Source organism: Pseudoliparis swirei, chromosome 16, assembly GCF_029220125.1.
Source record: "Pseudoliparis swirei isolate HS2019 ecotype Mariana Trench chromosome 16, NWPU_hadal_v1, whole genome shotgun sequence".
Classification (NCBI taxonomy): Eukaryota; Metazoa; Chordata; class Actinopteri; order Perciformes; family Liparidae; genus Pseudoliparis; species Pseudoliparis swirei.
In genome coordinates this window covers 8,949,256-8,976,035 of record NC_079403.1, presented here as the reverse complement: position 1 = coordinate 8,976,035, position 26,780 = coordinate 8,949,256, and the positions used below count along the sequence as shown (strand labels likewise).

Below are 26,780 nucleotides of genomic sequence, written 5' to 3'. Positions count from 1 at the left end.
CACCGGGTTATCTCGAGCACGCACCGGCATGCACGCGCTGCGCTTCTCTCACACTCGTATGCGTACGGACGAATTAAGAACGTAAGCTTCTCATATGAAGTGCAGTTGACAGTGGTGGAGGCGTTCATGGCCAGAGCGGCTTTATCCTGGCAGCCAGACCAGTGCGCTCGGCAGGCCCAGACAGGGCGTACGCTGAGAGGCACGGAGGCATCAGGGTTTGAACATGGTCACACAGTAGATGCTCGTGAGGATGCACACATGCAAAGTAGACACACACACACACACACACACACACACACACACACACTGGCATGATGCAGATATGATAAAAGACTGACTGACTCTGTGGGGCAACTGGATTTTCATCAAGTACCTCTGAATGTCAAGCTCAGAGTGAAGGGAGGAGAGCATGCCCTGCAAAGACTGATGGGAGAAAAAAGGAGAGAAGAATAAAATATAAAGCAAATGGCTCGCACATGCCAGTGGGAGGGCGAGATGGAAAAAGAAATGGTCATCAAACAAAAACAGAGGAACCATGGAAACAAATCAATGTCAACAGCAGACCAACGAGATTTTAAGGGAGAACCTAGTTGTAAATGTGTCTTCAACACAATCTTACAGCAGAGAGTTTCCATATGATAAGCTTATTTCAGCTTAATCAGGACTGACAGAAATCCTTGAAACCCCACCATTTAATACTTTCTATTCAATACATTAATTTGAATTTGCTGAGTTATAGTGAGCAAGCGTTTACTGTATGTGATGCAGCGACCTGACACAGCAGGCAAAACTGCTGAGCCATCACTCAACAACTCCGGTAATTCCATTGAAATGTGCTTAGGCTTGCAGCACCCACAGATTAAACATACATGAATAAAAAATAAGCCCGTACACTGTTAATACATGATGATCGGGACCTCTTATAACAAAGGGGTCACACGCAGTAGACGGGTCACCTGAAACCAGAAATGTGGAGGGAAATGTAATATGAATACGGAATGATTAATGAGTGTTGGGTCCAAACAGCCCTCCCACACGGCGGTTCTGTCTTCTCAAATGCTACCGTGTCACTGAATGCTGAATCATATCCTCCATCATCCACAGTTTGTAATTATTTTAGACTGGTCTGGCAGTGTAATCAAATATATTGTAAAATACCAAAGACAAACCTGCAGTTCATCTTTAACTGAGATAAATGTTTACTTCACATATTTTATTTGGAATATTGCATGAAAGAAATCATACTTGGTGAACTAAATGTATACTATAGCCATCAGAGAGGGCTGGGATCAAATCAACTATAATTAAACAATATATTTTTGGGAAAAAAAATTAGTTTTTGTATTTCAACTGACTGACTAACAAAAAATGTGTTAGAAAATTAAATGAAATATGAATATCTTCAAAATATGATTCTGCTGAATTTTGCCCGGCCTTACCATCAGGCACATTTAGTAGAACATATACAGTTAAATATGGAAATGTAGAGGAGCAGAGGCTTCACAGGAACAGTATCAGATATTGGAAAAATACACAATCACTTTGTCAAACGTTCGTGGGGAAGACGGACTGTATATGGACCCCATGTTTCAAGTCTCTATGCTAAGCTAGGCTAACGCCTCCTGGCTTCAGCTTCTTTTTAATGAACGGATAGGAGAGCGGTATCAATTTCCTGACACGGTTCACTGAAGTCTCACAGGATAAGCTAGTAGTTAAATATTTTGTGACCGTCTTGTTTTACTTTTAAGTGCGTTAATTAAAACCGTCGCTTTCCATGTCAAAGAAATCACAATCGTGTGTTTATATAAGCACTGTGCGACAGCTGGAGAAGAATTGCACGGGAGAAAAAGTTATTTAAAGCGGAAACAGTCGCATATAAAAGTGCAGGAAATTGCAAATGAGACCTTCTACCTCCCTTTGGAAAAGAGGTAATTAAGTTAAACCACTACGCGCCAGTCCACACCTGACAAATGAGGTGTCCCCTCCAAAGGTCAACCATTTAGTCCAGATGAACTCCACTGTCTCCCTCTCCCTCTCCCTCTTCCTCTTGCATGCAAACTCGGATCATTTTACCGACAATAGCTCCTTCTGATATTGCCGAAAAGCCTCGCATTATAATAAGCAACTGCCTATCCTGGCTAACCCCATACCGCTTTAGCGTCCAGATGTGAAAACCACAGGCCGACCGCTGATTGCCACCGTAAAACCAGCTTCAACCCGCTCGCACCTATGGGGCATTCCACGCCAGTGATTTCCCCCGCTTCAGTCAAAACCATACAGCCTGTGATTCGGCTTTTTCAGCAGCGGCTCCCTCTGTACGCCACATTTGCTCCGACAGCTATGATGAATGTGGAACCGAGACGCTGACATTAGCTCATAGGACTGTGACAGGTTGAAGAGTCACGAAAAGAGCCCCTTGAGAAGAAACGCGTCGAGGAGACAGATCTCAGGAGTGTCAGAGACATCTGGAAATGTCAACGAGAAGGATGGCTGTCTGTGAAGTGCTGTAGCCAATGTCAGCGGGTTGCCACCTTTGTCAAAGAGTCAGTCGTCATGATGAGAGTCTCTGAGAGCGGCAGGCTCGCCGCCTCATCTAAATGCACTGCTTGCAGCAGCTTTAGAACAAATGGATGTCAAGTGGAATGCAATGTTGACAGGCCGCGATTAAGCAACCATGCTTGTCGGAAAAAAACTGATAAAAGAAAGGAAGCAGTTCAAATGTGTGTGTGTGTGTGTGTGTGTGTGTGTGTGTGTGTGTGTGTGTGTGTGTGTGTGTGTGTGTGTGTGTGTGTGTGTGTGTGTGTGTGTGTGTGTTTGAAACAGAGGGATACAAAGACAGACTGAGCGTATGCACGAGTGAGTCAAGCCATTGTTCCAGAAAATCTGACCCGAACCCAGGACATCCTAAAAAACATTTACGCTCCAGTGGTTTAACAAACACTGTGCTCAGGTCTGTGCACGTGCATGTCTGCACACCCAAAACAAATGTATTATTCAAATGATTTACATGCGTTATAAAACACTTTGCACCCTCTTCCAAACGGCAGCATTTCACGCGAGCGTGCAGGTACCGGGACGGGTGCTTTTCATTTGTACGCGTCTGGAAATTGTACAGATCAATTTTGAAGCTGAAGGGACAATCTCGCACAATTTCACCAAGCAGAACAGATTATGTTATATCACGCTGCCCCTGTCTTAGCTCCTGACAAACAGCCTGACACGCGGCGCCGAGACGGGGCCTTTAAAGTAAATCACAATTGTTAAGAATAACGGCGGCTTCCAGCCGGAGCCTGCATGGAGAAAGCTGCCAGAGCATCATGCACCCCACCTGCTACCAGCCTCCACAAAGCCCACTGATTGGGGACTACTTTCTAATATATTCAACAACATTGGGGTTATAATAGCGTACTCATAACACAGCGTGGCTTTCACCTTATAAAAAAGAAAGATTCTCCCGACATCTGTAGATGTTTTTAGTTTTTGGGCTCCATCATTTTGGAAAAATGTGATGGTAAACTGCTAAATATAACCTTTACGCATTTATCTACAGCCACTAACAGGGTCCGAATACAATAGCGTGAATTCGGGCATCATTTCTGGTGTACACAGAGTGAGCAAACGCATACGGGTAACCAGGGAAACAAGTTGCATTGACTCTATATTGTCTTTCTAGATGTGAACAAATACTAACACGATAGTGGAAGTGGAAGCTTGCATGGCTTTAAACACAAACTACGGTGTTGTGAGCACAGCTTCCCACTTAATTATTGTAATTAATAATTTGGCACGAGCTTTAGGAAGCGGGAATTGAGCGAAATGTAATTACCTGGCCTGATCTCTATGGCAAACGCATACACAGAAGACGGCAGACGTTTAAACCCTTACTTACTTAACTGATCTCATCGTGACATGCTACTCAACGTGGAGCATCGGCTCAGTGTGGTAAGCGTCACATTTGGGTGAGATGCTTTCAGAATGCGTGTCCTTGAGAATCGGTGCACAGTGTTACAGTTTATCCACGAAAGAACAAAAGTTCGAGAGCAAGAGTTCATTAAAAACAGCCGCGGATCTAACACTCAACTTTTGAATCATAAAGCCCCTGTCAGTCAACCAGTCAGCGCTCAGCCCATATGCTGTCTGTGGACAGACCACCATCCTTTGTCTCTTCCAGCCTTAATGACATTATACCGAAATCCCCTAGTCATCCATTCCCATTCATTGCTACCACATCCCTCTCTCCCTCCTTCCTCTGATGCATTCCTCCTCTAATCCCTTCATCCAAATCCCCAGATGACCTTAAAAAAAAAAAAAAATGGGCCCGCTTGTTAATTCGTGTGTTAAAAGTAGATGATTTTATATAGTGTCCACAGTCAAAGCTGACAGTGGAGGTGAAGCCAGAAGTCGCGGCGGTCCGAGTCCTACGATTCTAATCAAAAGACCATGTCAAAAGTATTTGGGCAGAAAAATAACCACAGCCGTTATCATCAACACAATGTGAGATTGGCAAGTGGAATATAAACAAGCAGATCTGCCATTCAGACTGCCAATGAAAGCACAATGCTGTGACTGCTGACCCCGTTCAGAGGAGGCGAGATGACTATCTCTTCCGCCACTGACATTTCCAACAACTGAGCCGCGCCGTCCCATTGATTTCACCCACTCACGCATACATGACTTAGTCACGGTTATCACCGGCAGACATCGCCCAACCCCGTGAATGACAGAGGTTACAAAAGTCAACTTTGCGTGACCATCAGATATATATCGGCCAGTGGGAAATTGCGGAGTAGAAAACTCTTTGAGTCTTGAGTCGCCACACAAGTTTGAAAAGACCTTTCAAACGGAATTCATGAGTCATGACTCAAGAACATTTCAACCAAGGACATCACATTTTAAATCGTCTTAAAAACATAAACGCAGTATTTACCATATCAGACCAACAGCGATATCCTTCCAGCAGTGACTGTAAACAGGATCATTTCCTCCACTTGTTATTTCAGCCCTCTGTACAGCCGCCCCATCCTGCTCCCTTCCCTTTCTGATGTAACTCACAGCGGATGCCCCCGCTTTTTTGAATGTCTGACGCTATGCATTGGTGCACGACTGCGAGACTTAGAATTCGGGAGGTCTGTGCGAATCACAACGTTCAAATATTTCCTCAGCTAGCCTATGAGTAGAAAATAGGATCCGCAAAACAGCTTTAACACTACATAAAGTTTCCATTCAGGGCATAAAAAAAAATGCATTTCATTAGAAAACGGCAGCACAAACGCTAATCGACATGTCCAATCTCCACATGTCCAATCTCCACATGTCCAATCTCCACATGTCCAAACACAGCTTCCATCTCACTGCCCAGTGGCTGTGGCTGAAGACAGAGAAATGACAGTAGTGTCCAGAGGAGATAAGACCCTGCTCTACCTTCAGGAATCCTCACAGCATATGCAAGATAGATAAACTCAGCAGGCCCTCGTCCTATAGAACACACACACACACACACACTCACACACACACACACACACACTCACACACACACTCAGAGACACCGAATGCACGACCACACGCTCAACACATTCAAATACCAATGCAAAAAATATTACAATGATGAATGTTAGAATCATTGCAGGAAGAGCCATTGGTGTTGCTGGACTAGATTTTTTGACTTTTAAACGGCAGGTTCAAGGCGAGGCCTTGCATAAAATGACAGGTCCAGACTTATACCAACACAGATCATTTACTCGTCTCGCATGCAATGATTTGCACACGCCCACAAAAAGTATTAAGTCTTTTCGCTCACTGCGTCTCTAACCCCAAAAAATACATGCCAACTATATGCCAACGGGGCTGCAGAGCCGTGATCTGTCAAGACTTGTTCTTTAAAATCACTTTATCAACAAGTAAAACACATTTAACCTGGGAACACGAACATTATCCCAGGATAACACCCACACAAACACACCCACACACACACACTCACTCACACAGGACCCCTGCGTGCTGAAACACAAAGAGCACCCATCTGCATATGCACAGTGGACGGAGCCATGCTCATGTTTCCGATGGCCCGTTCATATGACACGTCCTCACGTGAACCCGGTCCGTCTCTCCTGAAAGAAAATCACCTTCCAGGTCTAATTTGAGCCTCTCTGGAAGTATATCTGAGAACGTGTGGATGTGTGTGTGGCTCTGAGCCTGTGGTCACCAAAACAAAGACGGCTTTCTTCTCTCCCGAGAAACCGGAGTCCTGCATCCTCGACATCATGTTGCACGCACAGAAACGCGCATATAATCTACTGGGATCAAAGGGGCTTTATTCTAGTGCTGCCGAAGCTGAAGCTTTTTGCACCATTATTCCAGAACAATATATTGGGAGTCTGGGCTGGTTATAAATCACAGTATTTTGTCAAATGTCAAGTCTCCTCTTTCGTCCCATAAAACCAGCCCTGATAATGGTTTTGCTATTCATGCCTAATTAACAACATGCGCTGCTCTACTGAGATTTATTATACCCGCTCTGCCAGAAGAGAGTTTCTGTGTATGGAGAAAAAGAGTCCGAAAATTAGGACTAAACTGAAGTTTTAATTTAACTTAATAATAACAATAATAATCATTTATTTTATATAGCGCTTCTCTAAATACCCGAAGTCGCTTTACAGAGTCCAGAGTCCAGTAGTCATCTACACACACAGTCATCCCGGTGGTGGTAAGCTACATCAGTAGCCACAGCTGCCCTGGGGCAGACTGACGGAAGCGTGGCAGCCAATCAGCGCCTACGGCCCCTCCGACCACCACCAACATTCATTCACATCCATACGAACCGGGGTGAGGCTGCGGTGCATGTCTTTATGATGGTGGGGGAAACCGGAGTACCCGGAGGAAACCCACGCAGGCACGAGGAGAACATGCAAACTCCACACAGAAAGGACCTGGAACGACCGGGATTCGAACCCAGGGCCTTCTTGCTGTGAGGCGACAGTGCTAACCACTGAGCCACCGTGCTGAACTGCATTTAAAGTTTCTGAATCTCCTGAAAAAAGTGATCAGCTTTAGTTTATTTTATACTTGAAAGTGTAATACCGACTATTTTATGTGCTTATCTGTCATGCGTATTTTTTATAACCAGCCATTGTTTTTATCCTCGTGTTGACTGATCGTAACATTACCCTTTTTTGCCCTCTGAGAGACAATGAGAAACATTGCTCACACACAATTGTGAGCTCTTAGCTCTGGATGACTCAGTGATGTAATAAGTCATGACAACTCAACTGTCAATAAACAACAGCACGCCCTGATGCTTACAGTTTTATATGTTCTGTTTTTCGTTGTTTTTTTAGCTCCCACCTGCAAAGTGTGAAGCAACACATTCAACCAACAGGTACAAAACATGAACCATTTGCTGCTGATGGCTAAAATACATACTTTCCCACCGTACACTTACTCCTATCCCAGGTGTTCCCAGTCGTCTATAACTCTATGTCATTATTGTTTAGTAAAATATAAACCTCCTTCTCATTCTATCTGTTGAAGATGTGTTTGAAACATTTAGAAAAACAAGTCTGACCTTGAGCCTGAGTTGCCCGCCAGGCTTTGCTGTGCCCCACAACCACACTGCACCCCTTTGTCTGCACCGAGAAGGGCCGACTGGAAGTAAAGCACAGGGGATCAAAATAAGGTTTGAGCCAGATGCTTGGAGCCGGCCCCGTCAGCGGGGAACTCATCCCCATGTGCGTCTGTGTCTGATTTGCCTTTTGAAGTTAGGCTCATACCTTTGGCCCAAGGTGGAGTCCAGATGTCAGGCTGCATGCAAAGATAGCAGCGGTGCAGATAGAGAAAACAAGGTGAACCCCCCCCCCCTGGAGCGGTCATAAAACGTGTAATATATTTGTCAATGTAGAAAGAGATATGAACAGATGTGCCATCAAAATGAAGGATGTTCTCGATGTGAAGCATGAACACGACAGCATGTGCGTCATATCATCCTGACTGGTCGCAGAACATTTTGTCCATTCACGACTGGCATTGAAACTTGCTGAACAAACAAAGAATGGGAAGGATGACAACGATGCCTGAAGCCTTGGGCCTCCTTCGAGAACCAAGGAAACTTTTAAAAACCAACCGAACAGGTAACTACTGGGAAGGATGTGGCATTTGAGGGCGTCGGCTCTTCAGTAACTGACAGTTAAACTCATCGAGTGTTGTGAGTGGCAATGCATTGCAAAATTCAAACGTTGGATACGTTTGTTTCTGCCGGTGTGCTGCAGCGTAGCGGCAGCCAGGGTGATCCAAGTCAAGGAATGCTCCTCAGGCTGCAAACTACTGTATTGACAAACGGCCTTAATTGCACCCTAAAGGAATGTAATGGCGGAAGGTTAAAGAGGTCCCAGACATTTCTCCCCCATTCTCAGCTAATATGTCAAGAAAACCTGCACTTTGTCGGATCCTCCATCCCGCCACCCGCCTGTTAAACTAGAGGAGCAACCACACACCTGAAGACAACTGTGACTGCTGTTGGTGAGACGAGCTGCAGCGCAGTACACTGAAAAGAGCTCGGTCTGATTAACACACTGGTGTTGCGTTTGTGTGTAAAATTCAGTCTGGCTTGACTCATTATCAGCGGTGATCAGAGGCAGGTCCATCCGGGCTTTCTGTCAGTGGCTTAACCCCCGCTGCCCCCCTCCCCTCCCCACTCAGGATTAGACAGAGCCGTGGCGCCGCTCCACGGACCACTTGTCCTCTCAGTTGGGGTGCTGCACCCCCCCCCCCCCCCCCCGCCACATAACCCCTATTAACCGGCAGGTCAACGCATGCCCGTCATTAACCTCGTGCTTCTTGTTTGTGTTACTCGCAGCGTCGCGTTCAAACTGTCACTCGGTGCCGAGGTGGCAGATGCTATTAAAAACAGTGCCGCTCCTGTTCCCGATGGCCGGCAGGAGGAGGTTTGATGATGATCCGAAGCAGATGTTTTGCTGCAGACCTGCTGCACACAGTGTCTGCTTGTGTGATTTCAGACACAAGGTGCAATACAGGCCGTGACAAAGAGGGCTTTTGTGAAAATATCACATGGGTCAACATGTTTCAGTGTGCAATAATCTGCATGTGTGCTTACCAGATCATCTCTGTCCACTCTTGTGATGCTGCATGAATACTGGGCCAAGAGTGGAAGACAAAGGGTGATTATTTTACTTTGTGCAGTTTAGTTAAAAAACAATCCTCCCAAAACTCCCTCCCTATTCTTTGATCAGATCTCTCTCAGCGTTATCTAGCCGACCTTGCTTCTAGGGAGCAAGAGTGTAGCAAGCAGAGCCAGGAGCCCACAGAGTGAAGTGTGTGGGGGTCCGGCCAAATGTTGCAGACTCGGAGGGAAAGTTTACAGTACATTTACTGTGTATAAATGACAAACGAGCAGTATTTATGTGGCTTTTTTTCTCAACATGAATTGGTATATAGCAAGAACTAACAGCTGGCGTGTTACTAATAATCGATTATGCCTACTTCCACCAATGCTATATTTGCGATATTATTTTGTAGTTGAATAAAACACATTTATATTCATTCAATGCATAATGTGCTTTTAATTTCGAAGGGTTGCACGGCATCTTGGCTTTTTAGTGCACGCAGACAGCAGCTCTCAACATGTTCAACATGTGTGCCATCATTTCAATGGCAAACAACCGAAAACGGGTTTTCCAAATTTTTTTAAAAAAAAAGACAAAATACACATTACAAGTATGAGAGACTGCATTGTGATGGATTGAAAAGCCAGAAATTAAAAACATCTTCAGTCTTAAATGCATCCTTGTTGGAACAGAAGCAAACTGCTGTCTGAATCCGGTCATCGTATTGTCCAGTCTGTGATTGGTGCATAGAAATACCTGACATCACCTTTCTTCGGCACAGACCACTTACACACGCAACCTGTTGTGACTCACGCTGCTACTGTATCTGTGCTCTCATCAGCCAATGGATTATCACAGTCAGGGGGTGACAGACCTGCCTGCCTGCCTGTCTGTCTGGTGCCCACAGCTGCAAACAGCTGTACATGACCGCTGCACTCTGTAGAGAAACCGGGGGCCTCACAAGTCACAGCTCATCACACACATACACTGACACACAAGCGGAAGAAGGGAATTGTGTGTGTGTGTGTGGTTCTGTGATCGGTCAAGCAGTTCAGTGTGTGCTCGTCAAAGCCCCGCGAGCACACACACACACACACACACACACAGAAAGAGAGAAAGAGTCGAAAGGATGGGTGGCACGCAGGCCAATGGGATATTATCTCATCTCCCTTGGGTGGCATCCAGGTTTATGCTAGCCTGATGAGAGGAGGAGGAAATTAAACCACTCGCTTTTGTAGCGGGTTTAGAGATCACAGAAGGACGTGAGGGAAGAATTGAGGGGTACATTATAGTCAGTGTGTGTGTGCATGCATTTGTGTGTGCAGTCATGATGGGTGGAGTGGGGTCATCCACCTTTCAGACTGAAGCGATATCATCTCCCCAACCTTTGCTTGACCTTGATAAATCCCCGCTTTTGTAACTCAAACCTCCGGAGACAACTCTTTCTCACCTGTGAAGCGTGCATTGTTGCCACCGATGTCGTCTTTCCTGTATCGTCGGCACTTTAATGCCTGCGTGAGAACCTCCGTGCTGCGCTGCCTATCAGCCACTTGACTTGTTTCCTTTATGGTTTTCCTTTAACGCAGAATCATTAATTTCACCTCCCCGGGGGGACACAGAATGACAAACGCTTCAATAAACGTGTCATCTTTTGTTTTCTGCCGTTAATATTAGCGGGGAATGGTTGCATTCATATTGACATCACAAGATGACGTCAAATACGGTCTTCAATTATCTTTTTTTTTAAATGTATTAGCTCTGTGTTCATTTGCCAGAAATTCCTGTTCAAACCAGTCTGCTTTCTGATAACATCTTGTGTTTTCTTCCCTGACATGAACTCAAGAGCAATCACCACTCATCTCTTCCAACAGCTGAATAACATACGAGTAGTTTTTTTAATTTAAAAAAAAATATGTTTTATTGATTTTCACAGTTTTTATCCCACCAGGGAAGAGGATTCACACTTGTCTCAGGGCAATTACAGATTTAAAATTTAAAACCTCATTCCCGACCCCCCCCTTACCCCACCCACCCACCCACCCCACCCACTGTAGGGTTACAGGCTACAGAATTTATACAATACATTCAGGTAATTTCAGGTACATTCAGGAGACGAAAATGTAAACAGAATCAAATAATTAGATTAATCCATCAGGTAATGTAAAGCAATTTGGAAATGAAAATTAACAAAGTGAGAAGTTGCATGTAAAAAAGAGAATGAGTAATGGCTAAAGGACAAAAAAACAAAAACAGAAAAAACAACAACAAAAAACAACAAGGGGAGGGGAGGGGGGATGCTCACTGTTGCTCTGGAGCGGATCCACCTTAGTCTATGTCGAGAGGTTCTTGTAAGGAGTCGTAGTATTCTAGAAAAGGTCTCCATACTTTACTAAAGGTTTGGGAGGACACTCTGAGGGTATATTTGATTTTTTCAAGTGTCAGGAAATACATGACATCTTTGATCCAGTGGGGTAACGATGGGGGGGCGCGCTGCTTCCATCTCAGAAGGATCAAACGTCGAGCAAGAAGCGTCGTGAGGGCTATGATCACATTGGCTTTATTTGGTAAACGGATACGGACTTCCTCTGGAATTAAGCCAAAGAGTGCGCAAATTGGGTCTGGGTCAAATTGAGCATAAACATCTCACTATACGCTTTAAAAATACTTAACCAAAAGTTGGCGAGTTTAGGGCACAGCCAGAACATATGCAACAAGTCTGCTGGCTGGCCTCTACATCGAGGACATAATGGGTCAGAGTTAGGGTAAATTTTGCCAGTCTAGCATTAGAGTAATGCGCCCTGTGTACCACTTTCAGCTGTATTAAGTTGTGTTTAGCGGATGTAGATGACGTGTATATCAAATCTAAAATAGAGTCCCATTGGTCATTTGTTATAACCACTCCAAGATCGGAGTCCCAGGCCATTCTTACATTTTCCAAGGAGTGTGGGTTGATATCATTAATGAGCCCGTAAATTTGGGATATCAATCCTCTACTATTCGGGTTCAGTTCTAGGAGGCTGTCAACATGAGATTTCAAGGGCTTGTTTGGAAAAGAGTTAAACGTGTTTCTTACAAAGCTCCTGATCTGCAAGTAGCGGAATAAATTGTTCTTCGGTAGATCATAGGTTTGCGATAATTGGGAGAATGAAGCAAACGTGTCTTCTATGTATAAATTATGGATTGATCTAATCCCTTTGTCAAACCACAGACCAAATGCGTTATCTGTACATGAGGGAGTAAACATAAGGTTACATTTAATGGGGGAGCGGGTGGAGGCTGCTTGCAGCCCAAAATGTCTCCTAAACTGAGCCCATATTCTTATTGTGTGATTTACTATTATGTTTGTACTCAAGTTATTGCTAAGAAGAGGCAGGGCTGCACAGACCACTGAGCTGAGATGGTGCTGGTAGGAGGAGAATTCTATTTGTACCCAGTCCGCCTTTTCCCTCAATTGGACTGTCTTCACACCAGTGTAGTAGCTTCTGGATATTGCATGCCCAATAGTAAAGGAGAAAATTAGGTAAAGCTAAGCCTCCCGCTCGCTTTGGTCTTTGGAGTTGAGTTTTGCATATGAAAGAGATTATATTTTTATCAAGATTTTTAAAGAAAGATTTTTTTAATCAGGATAGGAATATTTTGAAAGAGATATAAAAATTTGGGTAATACTATCATTTTAACTAGGTTAACACGACCCACTAATGATAATGGTAATGAGGCCCAGCGAGTCATATCCTGTTTGCATTTATTCAAAAGGGTAATATAGTTATTTTTAAAAGTAGAGTGGAAGGACCGCGTGACCTCAATCCCCAAGTACCTAATGCCATCCCGGGCCACCTTAAAGGGGAAAAGGCTGGAGGGGAGTGCCTCTGCTTCAGAGTTTAGAGGGAAAAGTTCACTTTTTTGCAAATTTAACTTATATCCTGATATTTTCCCAAACTGATTCAGGATATCTAGAATATAGGGAAGAGATAGAGAGGGGTCAGAGACATACAGCAGCAAATCATCCGCGTAGAGAGAAACTTTTAGTTCCAAATCACCCCGAGGTATACCCTTAAAGCCCCCACAGCGTCGCAGTGCCACTGCTAGGGGCTCAATGGCGAGAGCGAACAAAAGAGGAGAAAGAGGGCACCCTTGTCTTGTTCCCCGTCCAAGGGGAAAGTAGTCAGATTTAGTATTGTTCGAGATTACAGCTGCTAAGGGAGAGGAATATAGTAGTCTAATCCAGGCAGTGAATTCCTCAGAGAAACCAAATTTTTTGAGGGCAGCAAATAGATATTTCCACTCGACCCGGTCAAAGGCCTTCTCTGCATCAAGAGAAACCACTACCTCCGGGCACCTTGATGGGGCCGAATGGATAACATTGAATAGTTTTCGTAAATTTGAGTGGGAGTGTCGGCCCTGGATAAATCCTGTTTGATCACATACGAGTAGTTTTATCCCAAAATCTGCATATCAGCACCAACAGATCATTTAATCTCCCATTGTTATGTCAGCAATTCATCAGCTGAGAGAGGAACTTGAAAACGCTTTTTCATAACCCATATTGGATTTACAGTTTTTTATAGTAACTTAACCATTAGTTAACCCCTTGTTAATAAGACCAGTATATTCAAAACTAAATGATCTATGACCCTGGAACAACCCCAGACATAATTGTCTATACAAAGCACATACATAAACAAAATAAAATAGTCCTCCTCTTGCTGCTTCTTATTGTATGTACACATACACCAACCCTGGACACATCAAAGATAATATAATGGAATCAAATTGCCAGAAACAAAGCAAATCTCCGAACATTGAAAACTGTTAACACAATAATACAGTCAATGCATGACAAGAATAAGACCATACAAAGCAATTACTTGAAGGGTATTGTGTTCTACTAGTTGCATCGATTCTGAAAGTCATGCTGGATCTTTAGAAAAGCTCAATTGACACCTAAATATATGTAAATTTGAATTGACCAACTCTCACACGTAATGGTTCCTTTACCACATATATCTATTATAACGTCATTGCACCACATGTATCCGTAATATCAGTAACCAACAGCATGTAATCAGAAAGAAAATGCCTATACTATACTCCATATTTAGCCTACCATCTTGCGAGATATGTCCCGTTGTTACCGCGTAACTTCAGTTCGCAGTCGATCGTTTGCTCTGCAATGATCGCTTTATACGCTCGTGCCATGTCGTTCGGGTCGTGGGGAGCTTCTGCAGGTAAATTGTTCTTTAAGGGTGAATTACTGCCGACCACCTCACGGCGTTCACCGAGCTAAACATCCGCGAGACGTGGAGGGATCAGTTGCGGTTGAAGACTTTTCCCTTTCCCCCCCCTTTCTTCTTCTCTTTCCTAATACATCTCGTGCGTCCAAATAAAAGTTCTGCTATTGCTTCTTGGAAAAGTTTGCAGCACCTGACGCGCGCCGGCGTGCACTTTGCCGCAGCACTAAGCCTCCCTACACTTTGCTTCAGAGCGCAATAATCCGTTCGTGCGGTAGTAGGAAACTCACAATGGGACGCAATGGCTGGACTGCGTCAAAAGAACAGCAAAGTTTCCGCCTGTCGGCTCTCCTACCTTGTGTTGCCTCTGCCCGGGCTGGAGGCGTCGCTCAGACACTTTTATTCCGTCCGTCTGTAAACTTTACTTCTATTCCTCCGCGGAGCCATGCCTCGAGACATTCTTCAGATCCATCGCCCGTTCTGCAGAGCAGCGTCCCCACACACACACACACACACGCGCGCGCGCACACACAGGCTGCACAGCGCTCGCGCAGCCAGCTCGCTCCAGCAGGCACCTACACGTAAACTGAGCCCCTCCAGCAGTGACATCACGAGTCACTATGGCAACTCTGACTCCACCCCAGTTCAGAGCTGAATTTACCTGTCAGACTACCTCAACCTCACAACAAACTCTTCCCTCCATTACCATGCGCAACTTTAGATGCGCACATCTTCTCCACAGACACTTGATGGATCTCTCTCTCTCTCTCTCTCTCTCTCTCTCTCTCTCTCTCTCTCTCTCTCTCTCTCTCTCTCTCTCTCTCTCTCTCTCTCTCTCCCTCCCTCTCTCTCTCTCTCTCTCTCATATATATATATATATATATATACAAAAACACAGTTGGGTTGATAACATAACACAGCATCCCTGCTGACTGATATTACCCATGCAAATGCAAAGAGTTCCCGATCAGTTCCTGGTGAAAAGGGTTCACTTTGCATGTGTGGATAGGCTGCGTGGGCTGGTCTGAGAGCAGCACACACAATTCCTCCTGCACAATGCCTCGTACCACTGCCTGGAGCTCCCCTGTGGCTCAGTGCCAATCTCATCATTACCTCAATTGTTTTGGCTACAAAGCCAGCTTGCCCCTCCCTTTTGTCTCCCCTGACCCGGCGCAAACAAGCAGACAATGACCAGGTGAGCCAAATGCCCCGGTCGTGACTCTCTCTGTGCTGCCCCCTCCCCCCGCCAACTTCCTCGACTTCAAAAGGACGACAAGTAATTGCGATGAGTAAATGCTCCGCAACAACACGAAGACGTGTATACTTAATACGCCCTGCTGTCGACTATAGTGAATGGAAAATGGAAAAGCGGTCTGAAGCTATGGACAAATCCAATAATGTGAAAATAGGCGTGAAGAGCGTGCGGACAATTCAAACTCTTCACGTGTTTTTCGACTCCTTCACAAAAAAACAGCACATTGCGGTTTCACAGCAGCTGTGGGAGGGAAACGTGACAGGCAGATTTATCGGATAGACTTCACATTTAACCTGCGGCACAAAAAGGGAGAGGAGAAAATTGTTTTGCTGCAATGTAACTACCTCAGTCTGCAGAGGAAAATAACAATGCCTCCTTTTTGTGACCATATAAGAGCAATTAGACGTCCACATACGAGTGTGTAATAAACAGCCATATGCATCTTGTAATGCGTGCTGCCAGCCATCGGCGATCTCGTTTCTCACTTCTAATAATTACTTCAATGTCTATGAGAAAATATGTTGGACAAGAAAATGAATACCTCTGTCATATGTGAATAGTAAACATGAAGCTGGACCCAGCAGCATCTTGGCTTTGTCCATTAGGGTAGTAACAAAATCCATGGGCCAGTTCCTCCAAAGCTCCCTCATCAATTAGTACCTTGTTTGTCTAATCTGGATACAAACTGCGCTTTATAAACAACGATGTGCCATCGTACCGGGAGATCTGTGGACGATTCCTTTGAAGATAAGCCAACACCACCAGCACCAGCTCCATAGTTAGCATACACACTTGAGAGTGCTATCTACTCTTCTAATTCTCTGGGGAAAAAAGTTGCCTATGTATTGGAGTTATTTGTGTCGCATTTGAATTGGCAGATGTAGGATACTTTTGTGTCAGATTATATTGATCAATAATATGAAATGATGGTAAATATAGCTGCTGCAGTGGGTATTAAATTGGCAAATTAAATACATTAAAGGAGACATATCATGAAAGATTATATTGTACGGACAGGTATTCTACGGACGTCAAAGAATAAACAATTCTTAGACATTTTACACGAACAACAGCTTCCATCTAGAAACAAGGTGGATGGAGTTTGCAGGCCAAAAAAACAAAAACAACACCCTGAAAGATGCTAAAACGCTCCTTACAAGCTCAGGGCGAGCTCTGTGGGTTTGTCACTATGTGTGACATCTTTCACGCGACACTTTATCGCTTCATACATTTTTTTATATTTAAACTAAGACAAACGACGACAGTGCACACCCGATTCCTCTCTCAACCGCACTGACCTGCTCTCGCAGCCTTTCCTGGTGGCCCATGATCGCTGAGGCATGATGGGGGTATTTCTGCTTCAGATGCTCCAGGAAGGCCTCCCTCTTCTTGTCCATGTCCGGCGGCTGCATCGCCAGGATCTCTCGAGAGCCGCGGGCTCCCCCTAATGTGTGCCTCCGAGGGACAGTGCGGCTGCCTTTGGCGTCCCCTTTGGAAGGGGCCGTCCCATTTGGGGAGGCCTGTCTGCGGCTTACGTGCTGGGCGTCCTCCGAGGAGGTTACCTTCAGGTTGCTCTTGCTTTGTTCTGAGGGGACAGAGAGGCAAGGGGTCAACACAAATGTGCTGTGCTGATGTTTTGACAGCGAGTATGTGTGAGTTGTTTGTGTGTGTGTCATTCCATAGGTCACGAAGAGGGCACATCAGGGCAAATTCAACCATCTGAGAACTAAATCTGGAACAAAGTGCAGATAACTCAGATTTTGAGCTCTGCTCTTTTACTATACCGCACTCCATTCGAGAAAGTAAAGAAGAGATGAAACTAACAGAATCCATATGCACAATGATGTTAATATTCTCTCCAGAAGCAACGGCAAAATAAACATATGCCGTTGACCCGGTAAATTATATAGTCATGTTGTTTTACATCGGTATTAAATCCACAATTTAATCTGACAGACAGAAAATTGGGGATGAAAACGCCGCATTGAAGCAGATTTGCAGGCTTCCTTCCTTAATATAATAGACAAGGATATCCGTTCAAGTAAGAACACAAATGGAAAGACTTGGAAATGATATCCAGAGCATCTGTTTATGCATCCAGAGCCTTGGAAAAAAGTAAAAATTTGCAAAACTGCTTAATACAATAAACGTACTTAAAGGATGTCATTTTAATGTTACTTTTTTAAGGCTTGGGCCATACTTAAACTGCAATAGGCGAGTTGTCCCATTTTATCACACACAAATACTTTCTTCAACAAAAGAATATGATTTTAGGGCAGAGTAAATACAACCTCTTTTGGCACAAAAACATCGTTGCACTCTGTTATCTTGTTAAATCAGTCAGTGCCCGGGGAATAGATAAATAATCCATCAATCTGACATATTTCCTGTGCGATTCTGCAAGAGAGGAGAGGAGAGGCAGGTAGAGCTGTAATATGTACCTTTCAGAGGATAATGACAGCACATAAAGGACCTCTTATTGAGTTCAGCTCCTCAACAGTTGAACATGTCAAGTCATTTTCCACTATTGCGGGTTGTTTAATATGGCTTTTATTTTCATTTCTGAGGGATGAAAGCATGCTTTGTGCTTGTCAAAGACATGTTGGGACTGAGAGGGAGGTCACGTAATCTACAGTTTTCACCTGCAGATCTTATGCAGAAAAAATACCTTGTTACAGTTAACATCAAATCCGGCCACATTTTTTGAGAAATACTCAAAGTCACCAGCACCATCAGCCCAAACCCCCGCGCCTCTGAAGTTCAGAGCTGCAGTCATCTCATGTTCTTCCAATCCTATTTTTAACTCCCAAACAGTTTCCCCACTGCTAACCAAATTACACTCAGCAGACAGAACAGACTCAAACCTCGAAAGGATCAGAATTAATTTGCGGGTGGCATGTCAGAAAGCTCATTACCTTCCCCAAGTGAACAATCTTTGTCTTCGACTGCTATTTCCTCTTCCATTGCACTTTGGGGTCCAACACACACAGCGACGGTGAAGGAGTGAGACTCGGGGAATCAGCGAACGGCTCGCTTAGAGATTCCAGTCGGAGCTCAAGTGGAAAAAGGGGGCTTGAGATAGGCCCTGCCCCACAGCCCCAGGATAGACTGGTGGGGATTTAGAAAGTCAACTGCATTCCAGGACCCAGAGCGACTAGCCCCTCGCCCTCAGGCTAAACGCGCTTCTTCTGCCACGGAGTGGTCATAGGCTGAATGTGAATGTGTCCGAGAGAGAGAGACAGAGAGTATAAAGAGCATTGCAAAAGGAGATAGACAACAAACACGTCATCTCGTCTTTCAACTAGACTCTGAGACTAACAAGTGTCGGTCAAACTGTCTAACACACATACACACACACACACACACACACACACACACACACACACACACACACACACACACACACACACACACACACACACACACACACACACACACACACACACACACATATATATATAACCACAGTTTATTCTTTATTAGGTCATTGTTTGCAAGCTGTCTCTTGTTTAAACTCTCAATCCCCACAGAGGGGCCCACCAGACACAAGCATGCATCCAAATGTGTCATAACCTACTTCTGAGCCACATCCAAAATGCTCACAGTGCATGGCAGCCAGCTCATATGAGATGGAGTTATCGTATCAACACGACTATCTAAGACATTTAACCGTCCTGCAGGCGGTGTTGTTTCCAATTAGGAACCTCACAGGAGACACCAGTGCTTGTGTATGTGGCTTCTCTGGGGTTCATTAAAAGCATCACTGTCCTATTTGCCTAACAGTCAGCAAACGTGCTCGACGACTTGGTATATTGTGCAAACATGCCAGCACATAAACGCCTGGAGCCGATATATATATTTATTGTGTTTAACCCTCCTGTTACCTTTATATTTACTAACATATGTTACCCTTGAGGTCAATATGACCCCAGCTATTAAAATCTCCAGAAAATTATTAGAATTAATATTGTTTTCCAAGTTTAAGTGTGAGGTACTTTATGTTTGTTTGTTGACTCCCGAAAGAACACCGACATTAAACATTGAATCGGGTCAAATTGACCCGAAGGCGACACAAGGGTTATGTAAAATGAGGACAGGTTGGGGAAGGGCTGTGACGCTGCATGAGATCATTTCTTCACAGCAGCTGATTTAAATGACCTGCTCTAAATGTGCAAGGCGCATATTGGCATACCTTAAGAGGAAAACGTGAGGGGATCAATGGCCTAGTTCGTGGGCCATGTAATTGAAAGTGGTGGGGTGAGCGTGCGAACAAACACAATGCTGCAGCTGACGGATGATGTCTAACATATGGAGACAAGTCTGCCTCCACCCACTGTCTCGTCTCACCCGCTCAGGCTCTCCGCCACTATAGGCAGACAGTCAACAGGCCAATAGGCAGGGATCATGTCATTATACTGCAGCATTGAGTTAGCGCCATGCTATGCGAACACTCTTTACATCGCTGTCTGCAATGCCCATTCACTTGCGAGAGTTGTTTTGTGTGAGGAAATGTAATTTCCTTTTTGTTGTTGTTGCACAAACTTCACCTCAATCCACCTTCTTCTGCATATGTTAGTACATTCCTCCGGCCAGAGAGCAGGCTTCAACATGTTCAGCAAGGGCTTTATGAGCAGATGGATAGAGCGACGGCTGTGGCGCAGTAAAAACGGTCTTGCATCCTTTTCTTATAGATTTCTCCAGTGTAATTGGTAAAAGCAGTAAAATAGAACCCAGAAAGTTACTTTACCTCCAACTTCAGCTGAATCTTTATGAAACACATTGCAGGTTCTTTGAAAACACCTTTAGTATGTAATGACGAGAATACAACAACAAAATGAGCCCCCAGCATACAATAACAATGTTTTATAGGTAAATAAAAAAACTTTAAACTAGCTTTTTCAATAACAACTATCCTCTAGCTTACATTTACATGACATAAGTTGACTCATAGTGTCAAACATGGTCTGAAATGTGAAAGACTTCTAAAGAAATGCAACTGAAGTTCTTTTCATCACATCCACGGCAGCCAGAGCGGTTAGTGTCCGTGTTTCTGTCCTGACAACACACACACACACATCACAACCGACCAAGAGGTCAGCATTCAGCCGGCCCTCGGCCGTAAGTAAAGCAGCGCTTCCAAACGAGAAATTACACCCTGTCGTCTTAACATGCCTCGATGCACTTTTACCCCCGAAAGAATGTAACTTCAAAACTACAAAAGTGAATTGTGTCTCGGTCCAACAGCTTCAGGACGTCGCTCTCTCTTTGACAGCTGCCAGTGCGGAATAAATGGCGTTCCTCTCAGTGGAACGACAACATGAACCACTGGCCCAGGAGCACCCGGGTCTGATGAGGAGTGGGGCCTCCTCCTGTTTGCACTTACTTTCTGGTTGTCACTTATTTATGGAGGAATGTATCCCTGTGCGCACTCCCACTCGCCCCTACTATTACTGTCCCATAACTATGCAGTTAGATACAAAGCCCTGTTGTGTGTAATAAAAGCAGCGGTCGCATAGCGCTACCCGGAAGCCATGAATAGTGATACACATAACAACGCTGGTCCACTGGGGCCCAGACAGTATTTTTATTATGGAGAAGTTATCGGGATATCACATGATCCATTCAACCGAGCCCTGTGTACAAAAATCCTCTTATTTAAATGTGATCATAATACATTTGCTTCATACAATTCAATACACGGAAATAATGACCAGTTTAGCGTGATTTGGACTGAGACTTTAAATATTGTTTGAAAAACACTGCCAGTGGAAGGAAATAATAATGGCTCATTAAAAAGGTTTCTATCCATACCGGTCGGTCCATCGCTTTGGTCCAGACAGAAATACCTTCACAAATATCGCGGGACTTTTCCTTTTGCATCGCCATGAATAAATTCTTGACAACGACATGATGAATTGTAATGGTGGGAACAAAAATATCACTTGCTGATTTTAATCTTTTCATTCAGTTGTTAAAATATTCAGAGTCCCTGATTATATAATGATGTAAGTTTTTTCAAATCTAAATAACCGCATGTTAGCAGGCAAATAATAGCATTTAGCTCATTCTCTTTGTACAGCCGCGCTATTGTTTTCTAATCACAACGTCTTAAAATAAAACAGGGAACGATTGTGTGTGTAAAAAAACATCTTGAAGTAAATTAGTTAGCAAAGTGAAATAGTCTAATTTCATTCATTTGTTTTCTAACAGGATTTATGGCTCCTGAAACTGCTAAAAACTGTCGACATATTTCCCCACTGCTCCGCATCTTGTGCCTAAAGATCCTTTGTTGTCCCATCGGTTGTCCTTCCTGTCGGACCACCTGATTCCGTGCCCTTCACTTATCTCATGACTCTCTTCCGCCCACAGTCAGCGCTGCACACTGACCCTGCAGGAGCAGTGTGGGAGTCTGTGGAGGTGACGCCCTCAAAGCGCACAGAAAGAGACGCAGATATCTTCACCGATTGCTGATGTGACAGATAAGCTCTTTCCGTGCAGGTAACTGACACCACAGTTCCAGAAATGCTCCCGCAATGCAGACTGGCCACATTTTTCTCAACAAATATGCACAAACGCACACACACACACACTAACACTGCACTCACGAGCAGGAAATATCTCACTTCCAATCGGGGTATCTGTTTCACTCTTTGCATGTTCAAGTCATAAAAAACTGCAGATTTCAAGGATGTCAACGCTTGAGAATTTTGCCCACAATTGGAAAAACACACCACATGTGTGAAAGTGATTCTTAAAAAAAAAGAAAGGTGAAGGAGGAACCTTTAGGTGGGAGGGATTTCATTTGTAGTTCCTCCTCAGGCTCGCTGCCAAGAAACATTGTCCACATGTGAAATCGACCAATCAGAGAGGCCATTGTGAATGAGGCGACCTTTACCCCCCCAAGTCCTCCCCTCCACAAGGCCGTGGATCAGTGCTACTTTGTTTTGATTTCGGGAGGTTGATTATATGACTTTCAGGTCACAATGTCACGATTCCCGGAGGACAGCGGGCTGCTATTTGGACTTGTTTTTTCATAACTGGCCTTAATGAATTCAATATGGGTTTTCAAATAATTCAGAAATTCTTGCTCTTCTCAAGAAAAAGGCCCACTCCCACCACACATGTGCTTTGTGATTGAACCACATCCTTCTCCTCTCTCTGTGTCTACGTGACCTGCGGTTTCAGGAGTGAAGTCCACAATGCGCATGTGTACGAAGAGCGTTCACCCGTAGCCCACTGACTCCGTCACACTGTGAACGACAGCACAAGTCAACAGATACCATCGTTTCTAAACTATCTGCTCACTGGCTGTCCTCCCCATTAAAACGCACAACAGTTCCACTCCCTCTCAGGAATAAAATATCATGAAAGAAAGCACCACACATGAATTACACATATGAAATTGACAAATTAAATCTCATTAGTGGCTAAAATAGTCAAGATACAGATTCTCCTGCAGAGGTTCTGTAACTCTTGACTGCTCCGCAAATGAGTCATGACTGGACCCCCCCCACCCCCCCCCTGCTTTAAATTTTTTTTGATCTCTTCTTCGTCTTCACCTTCATTATCTTTCCCGCGCCTCTTTTTCCCTCCTAATGAGACATCTCCCGGCTGCCCTGCAGCTGTTAATGACCGTGCGTCCACACCCTGTTGGCTTAGACCACTGCAACATCTGCTTTAGCTCAGACTTGTGGACACACACAGCTCTCTGCTACGTACACTGATTGTGATGCACTTTTCAATTAAGATACACGTGCGTATGTTTGGAGACAAGCAGTAAGAATGTGTGTACGCGTGTAGTCAGACACACAGGCCTGTCCAAACTTTCTGCTCTGGTGAAGCCTTATAAACAGACAGAGCTGCCAGCCTGACCGGCAGTACGCCAACAGATATGAGTTCCAGACGCGCGGTCTGAGTAGATGCGATATCAAAACACGCAGCGTTGGAACTGCAGAGCATTTGACGGCCTAACATTGAAAAATAAAGGTTACATCTAAAGGATATGTACCACACAGGGGACTCCCAATGGGGGGCTTTTAACTGTAGCTCGGATCAATGAAGCACGGCAAATAGAGTTTTGCTTCCAAGTGGAATTGCTTATCCTAAGACTCGTAGCTCTTGAACTGAAGTGAAAAGTGAACACCTTTTTCCCACTGAAGAGACAACAACTTCGAAAATGGTTTGACTCACTCATTGGATCGGATGAAATCCCTATTTACAAGTCTGCAAATACATATTGTTGCTCTGTCTCCCTCACCCCTCCTTCCCTTTCTTTTTTCCCCTCTCTCCAGCTATCGTAAACAAGCTAACAGGAGCTGAGAGAGGAGCCATCGGCAGAGCGGGCTTGTTAGTTCTGATACTTGCTGTTAAGACAGCCAGAGGACAACTCAAACAAACAGCTTTGTTTATTGGCCAGCTCCACTCATCAGCACAGACGCTGTGCCTCTCTCCCCCTCTCTGACGCACACCAGGCCCGGATCAATCTGAACCAGACCGCCGGCTATTGCCCCCTCTGTTCTAAACCAGTTGTTGCTCTATGTTTGAGACGCACTGCATTTTCATCACACCAGGGGGTGCTGCTGATGATGCACCAGGCGTGATGTGGAACCATCAGGTGGGGATTTGTGTGTGTCTGTGCGTGTGTGTGTGCGTGTGTGTGTGTAAAAGAGAATACAAGAGCAAAGTGTGTTTGTGTGGCTCCTCAATCTTGCACAAGGAAGTAAACTCCGGCATATTTCCTTTGTCGTTTATTAACAGAATCACTAAGTGCTGCTTAATGAACCGGTGTGTTTGTTAGTGTGTCTCTCGATGTGTGTATGCACACAAGTGCACATGTGTTTGCCAGTAAACCCCAGCAGTGTGTACACTTCATTAACTCGTGGCGAGAGTAGGTGTAAGTAAACCAATACACCGGCTCGGATGTCTGCGGGTCTCCCATGACAACCGTCTCTGGGCCAACAGCGAGGCTGCTGGCGTCCTGGGGGGGGGGGGGGGGGCACCAGTTGCAGCTGGGAAGAGGACATCGTGCTACCTCTTCTCCACTGACTATGAGAAACTTTTTCTGATTCACTTCCCGAGGACCAAGAGGAGATCCGCCCTGAACGCTCTCTCTGGATGACGAGTGCACTGGGCTAGAAACTATTTCATTGCAGGTAATTTAATCACACCAAGTCCCCGGTGGGAGTGACTCATCTGGTTAACAGCCTGCCAAGTGTGACTAGGGCTGGGTATCATTTTCATATTTTCATCCTAGTGCCAATTCCGTATTTGAGTTTCAACACCAATATATGTTGCGCAAGGCGAGTGACTGCCATGGCAGTTGTTAGATTACATTTACTCGACCCGGAATAATAGAATTAAAATCTTAAAATGTAATATTGACACTCTGTAACACACTATGCAATTTAAGACCACCACACAATACCGCCTCCAGTTTGTATGTAAAGCTGAATAAACACCTCAACACAAAAACTCATCATTATAATATTCATGCAGGGCTGTTGTGGATAACAAAATATCAACAGACTTTTTATGCTATTTATTTTGTGGAAGATTGATCCTTTAAGCCTGTATCTGCATGGGACTGTGGTCATGTGATCTGCCTATACGGTGTTCTGCAACAGGTAAACTGCATGCAGTGAGAACCAGTCGAACTACCAGGCCTCTCTCAAACTGTGTGCTTGTTGATAAGATATCTCCTATCTATTTTGGCACGTTCTCTCTGTCAACAAATTCAAAACAAGTGCACACAGCGGAAACGCACTTGCGATATCAACACATATACAAAAGCTCACACGAGCACATTGTGGGCCTCCAGTAAATTAAAAGTATGGTTTGCCTAAAACACAGAGGGAGGCACCTGTTCTTCTTATCTGGTGATAATTAGATTGTATAAGACCGACGTCTATGAAGAGGCACTAGAGATTTCCCAGCAAAGTCCTCAGCTAATTTATACAATTTTGGTCCCTTTTGCTGCAGCGAGTGAACTACGCGTTGAGCCTGCTTAAGCCCTTCAATATGCCTGCTCTCTCACAAGTTTGGTAAAAAAGTGATTGCGCTGCAAGTGACTCTCTTCATCGTGATAAGCAGCTTAGGTCCTGGACTTGGCCAGCCAGTCAATGATGTGTTTCTCTACCCCCCCCCCCCCCGCCCCCCTGCACTGTCTATCTTCTTCTCTCCTGTTTCCTCTGCATGCTCGCGCAGCATAACTAACGTAAACTTAAAGCGTATCGCTACCCAACAGCTCAGGAAACTCTGAATAAATGAATTTTTTTTTTTTTTATCCGCTAAAATTCACTGTATGACATTCAGATTGAGGATGCATGTGTATTATAACGATGTACAGCTCAAAACACCTACAAACTACACTGCTCCGCTTATGTTGCCCTGGCCACGCGTCTCCGACGGTGTGCGTCAGAGAGCTGATGAAACTGAGTGGCTCCATGATGTCCTGCTTTGGAGCGGCGAGTGCTGCTGGAGCTGATAAGTGATGCAGGTGGTGGAGGGATGTGAAATAGGCCCCCGTTCAGGGGGAGCCACTCTGAGAACCCTGGGAACACTAGTGCCTCTGTCCCGGTCTTTATCTGTGAAACCTGCTGTGTGCCGTCTGTGCGTCTCAGGCCCTGTGTCCCAGGGTGGGATGTGTGCGCATGTGTGGGTCAGTGGGTGGACCGCTTCCAAGCTTGAGGCTCTGTGCAGCAGAGGGGGCTGAAAGGTTTGTAAATGTGGCCAGATTAAAAAAATATTCAAATGCATGCATACACTGAAATGGTGTAGGTTAAGTGCATCATTACCCTCCCCCCCCCCCCCACACACACACTACGCAACGCTGTGTACAAAAATGAGAATGTTTGAGAACTGTAGTCACTTAAAATATATTTTCAAGCAGAGCATACAACTTAGTTGAATCACGAGATGCCTTGGATGGGAAGGATGCAACACAAGCTTTATTATCGTGTGGTTGCAGCAACTGTCCCACGTGAGAGGAGGAGAAAAAGTGAGTGCCTGCGAAGTTTAATAGTTTCATCACTGTGGGGCCGTAATGCACCGCCAGGTCACGGCTGAATGGTTGGCAGAGGAGTGTGTGGGCACAAGTCTCACTGCACAATTCCAGTGATTGATTTTACTCCGTGCACATGAAATAGTTACCTGGCATCATTCGGCCTCCTCGTGTTATTGGCC

The 26,780-nt window shown here is 44.7% G+C and overlaps 1 protein-coding gene across 14 annotated transcripts in view; it reads right to left on the bottom strand.

Moving 5' to 3' along the window:
* Positions 1 to 26,780, bottom strand: part of si:ch211-285f17.1 (sickle tail protein homolog) — a 114,436-nt gene that overhangs the window by 35,779 nt on the left and 51,877 nt on the right. For 11 of the 14 annotated variants that reach the window (XM_056433501.1, XM_056433500.1, XM_056433495.1 and 8 more), the window contains exon 2: positions 16,898 to 17,184. In XM_056433501.1, the coding sequence (XP_056289476.1) occupies positions 16,898 to 17,184 (287 nt within the window). Of the gene's footprint in view, positions 1 to 4,927; positions 4,950 to 16,897; positions 17,185 to 18,514; positions 18,571 to 26,780 lie in introns of those variants that run through there. The other 3 variants (XM_056433502.1, XM_056433503.1, XM_056433504.1) reach the window with 3 other exon arrangements.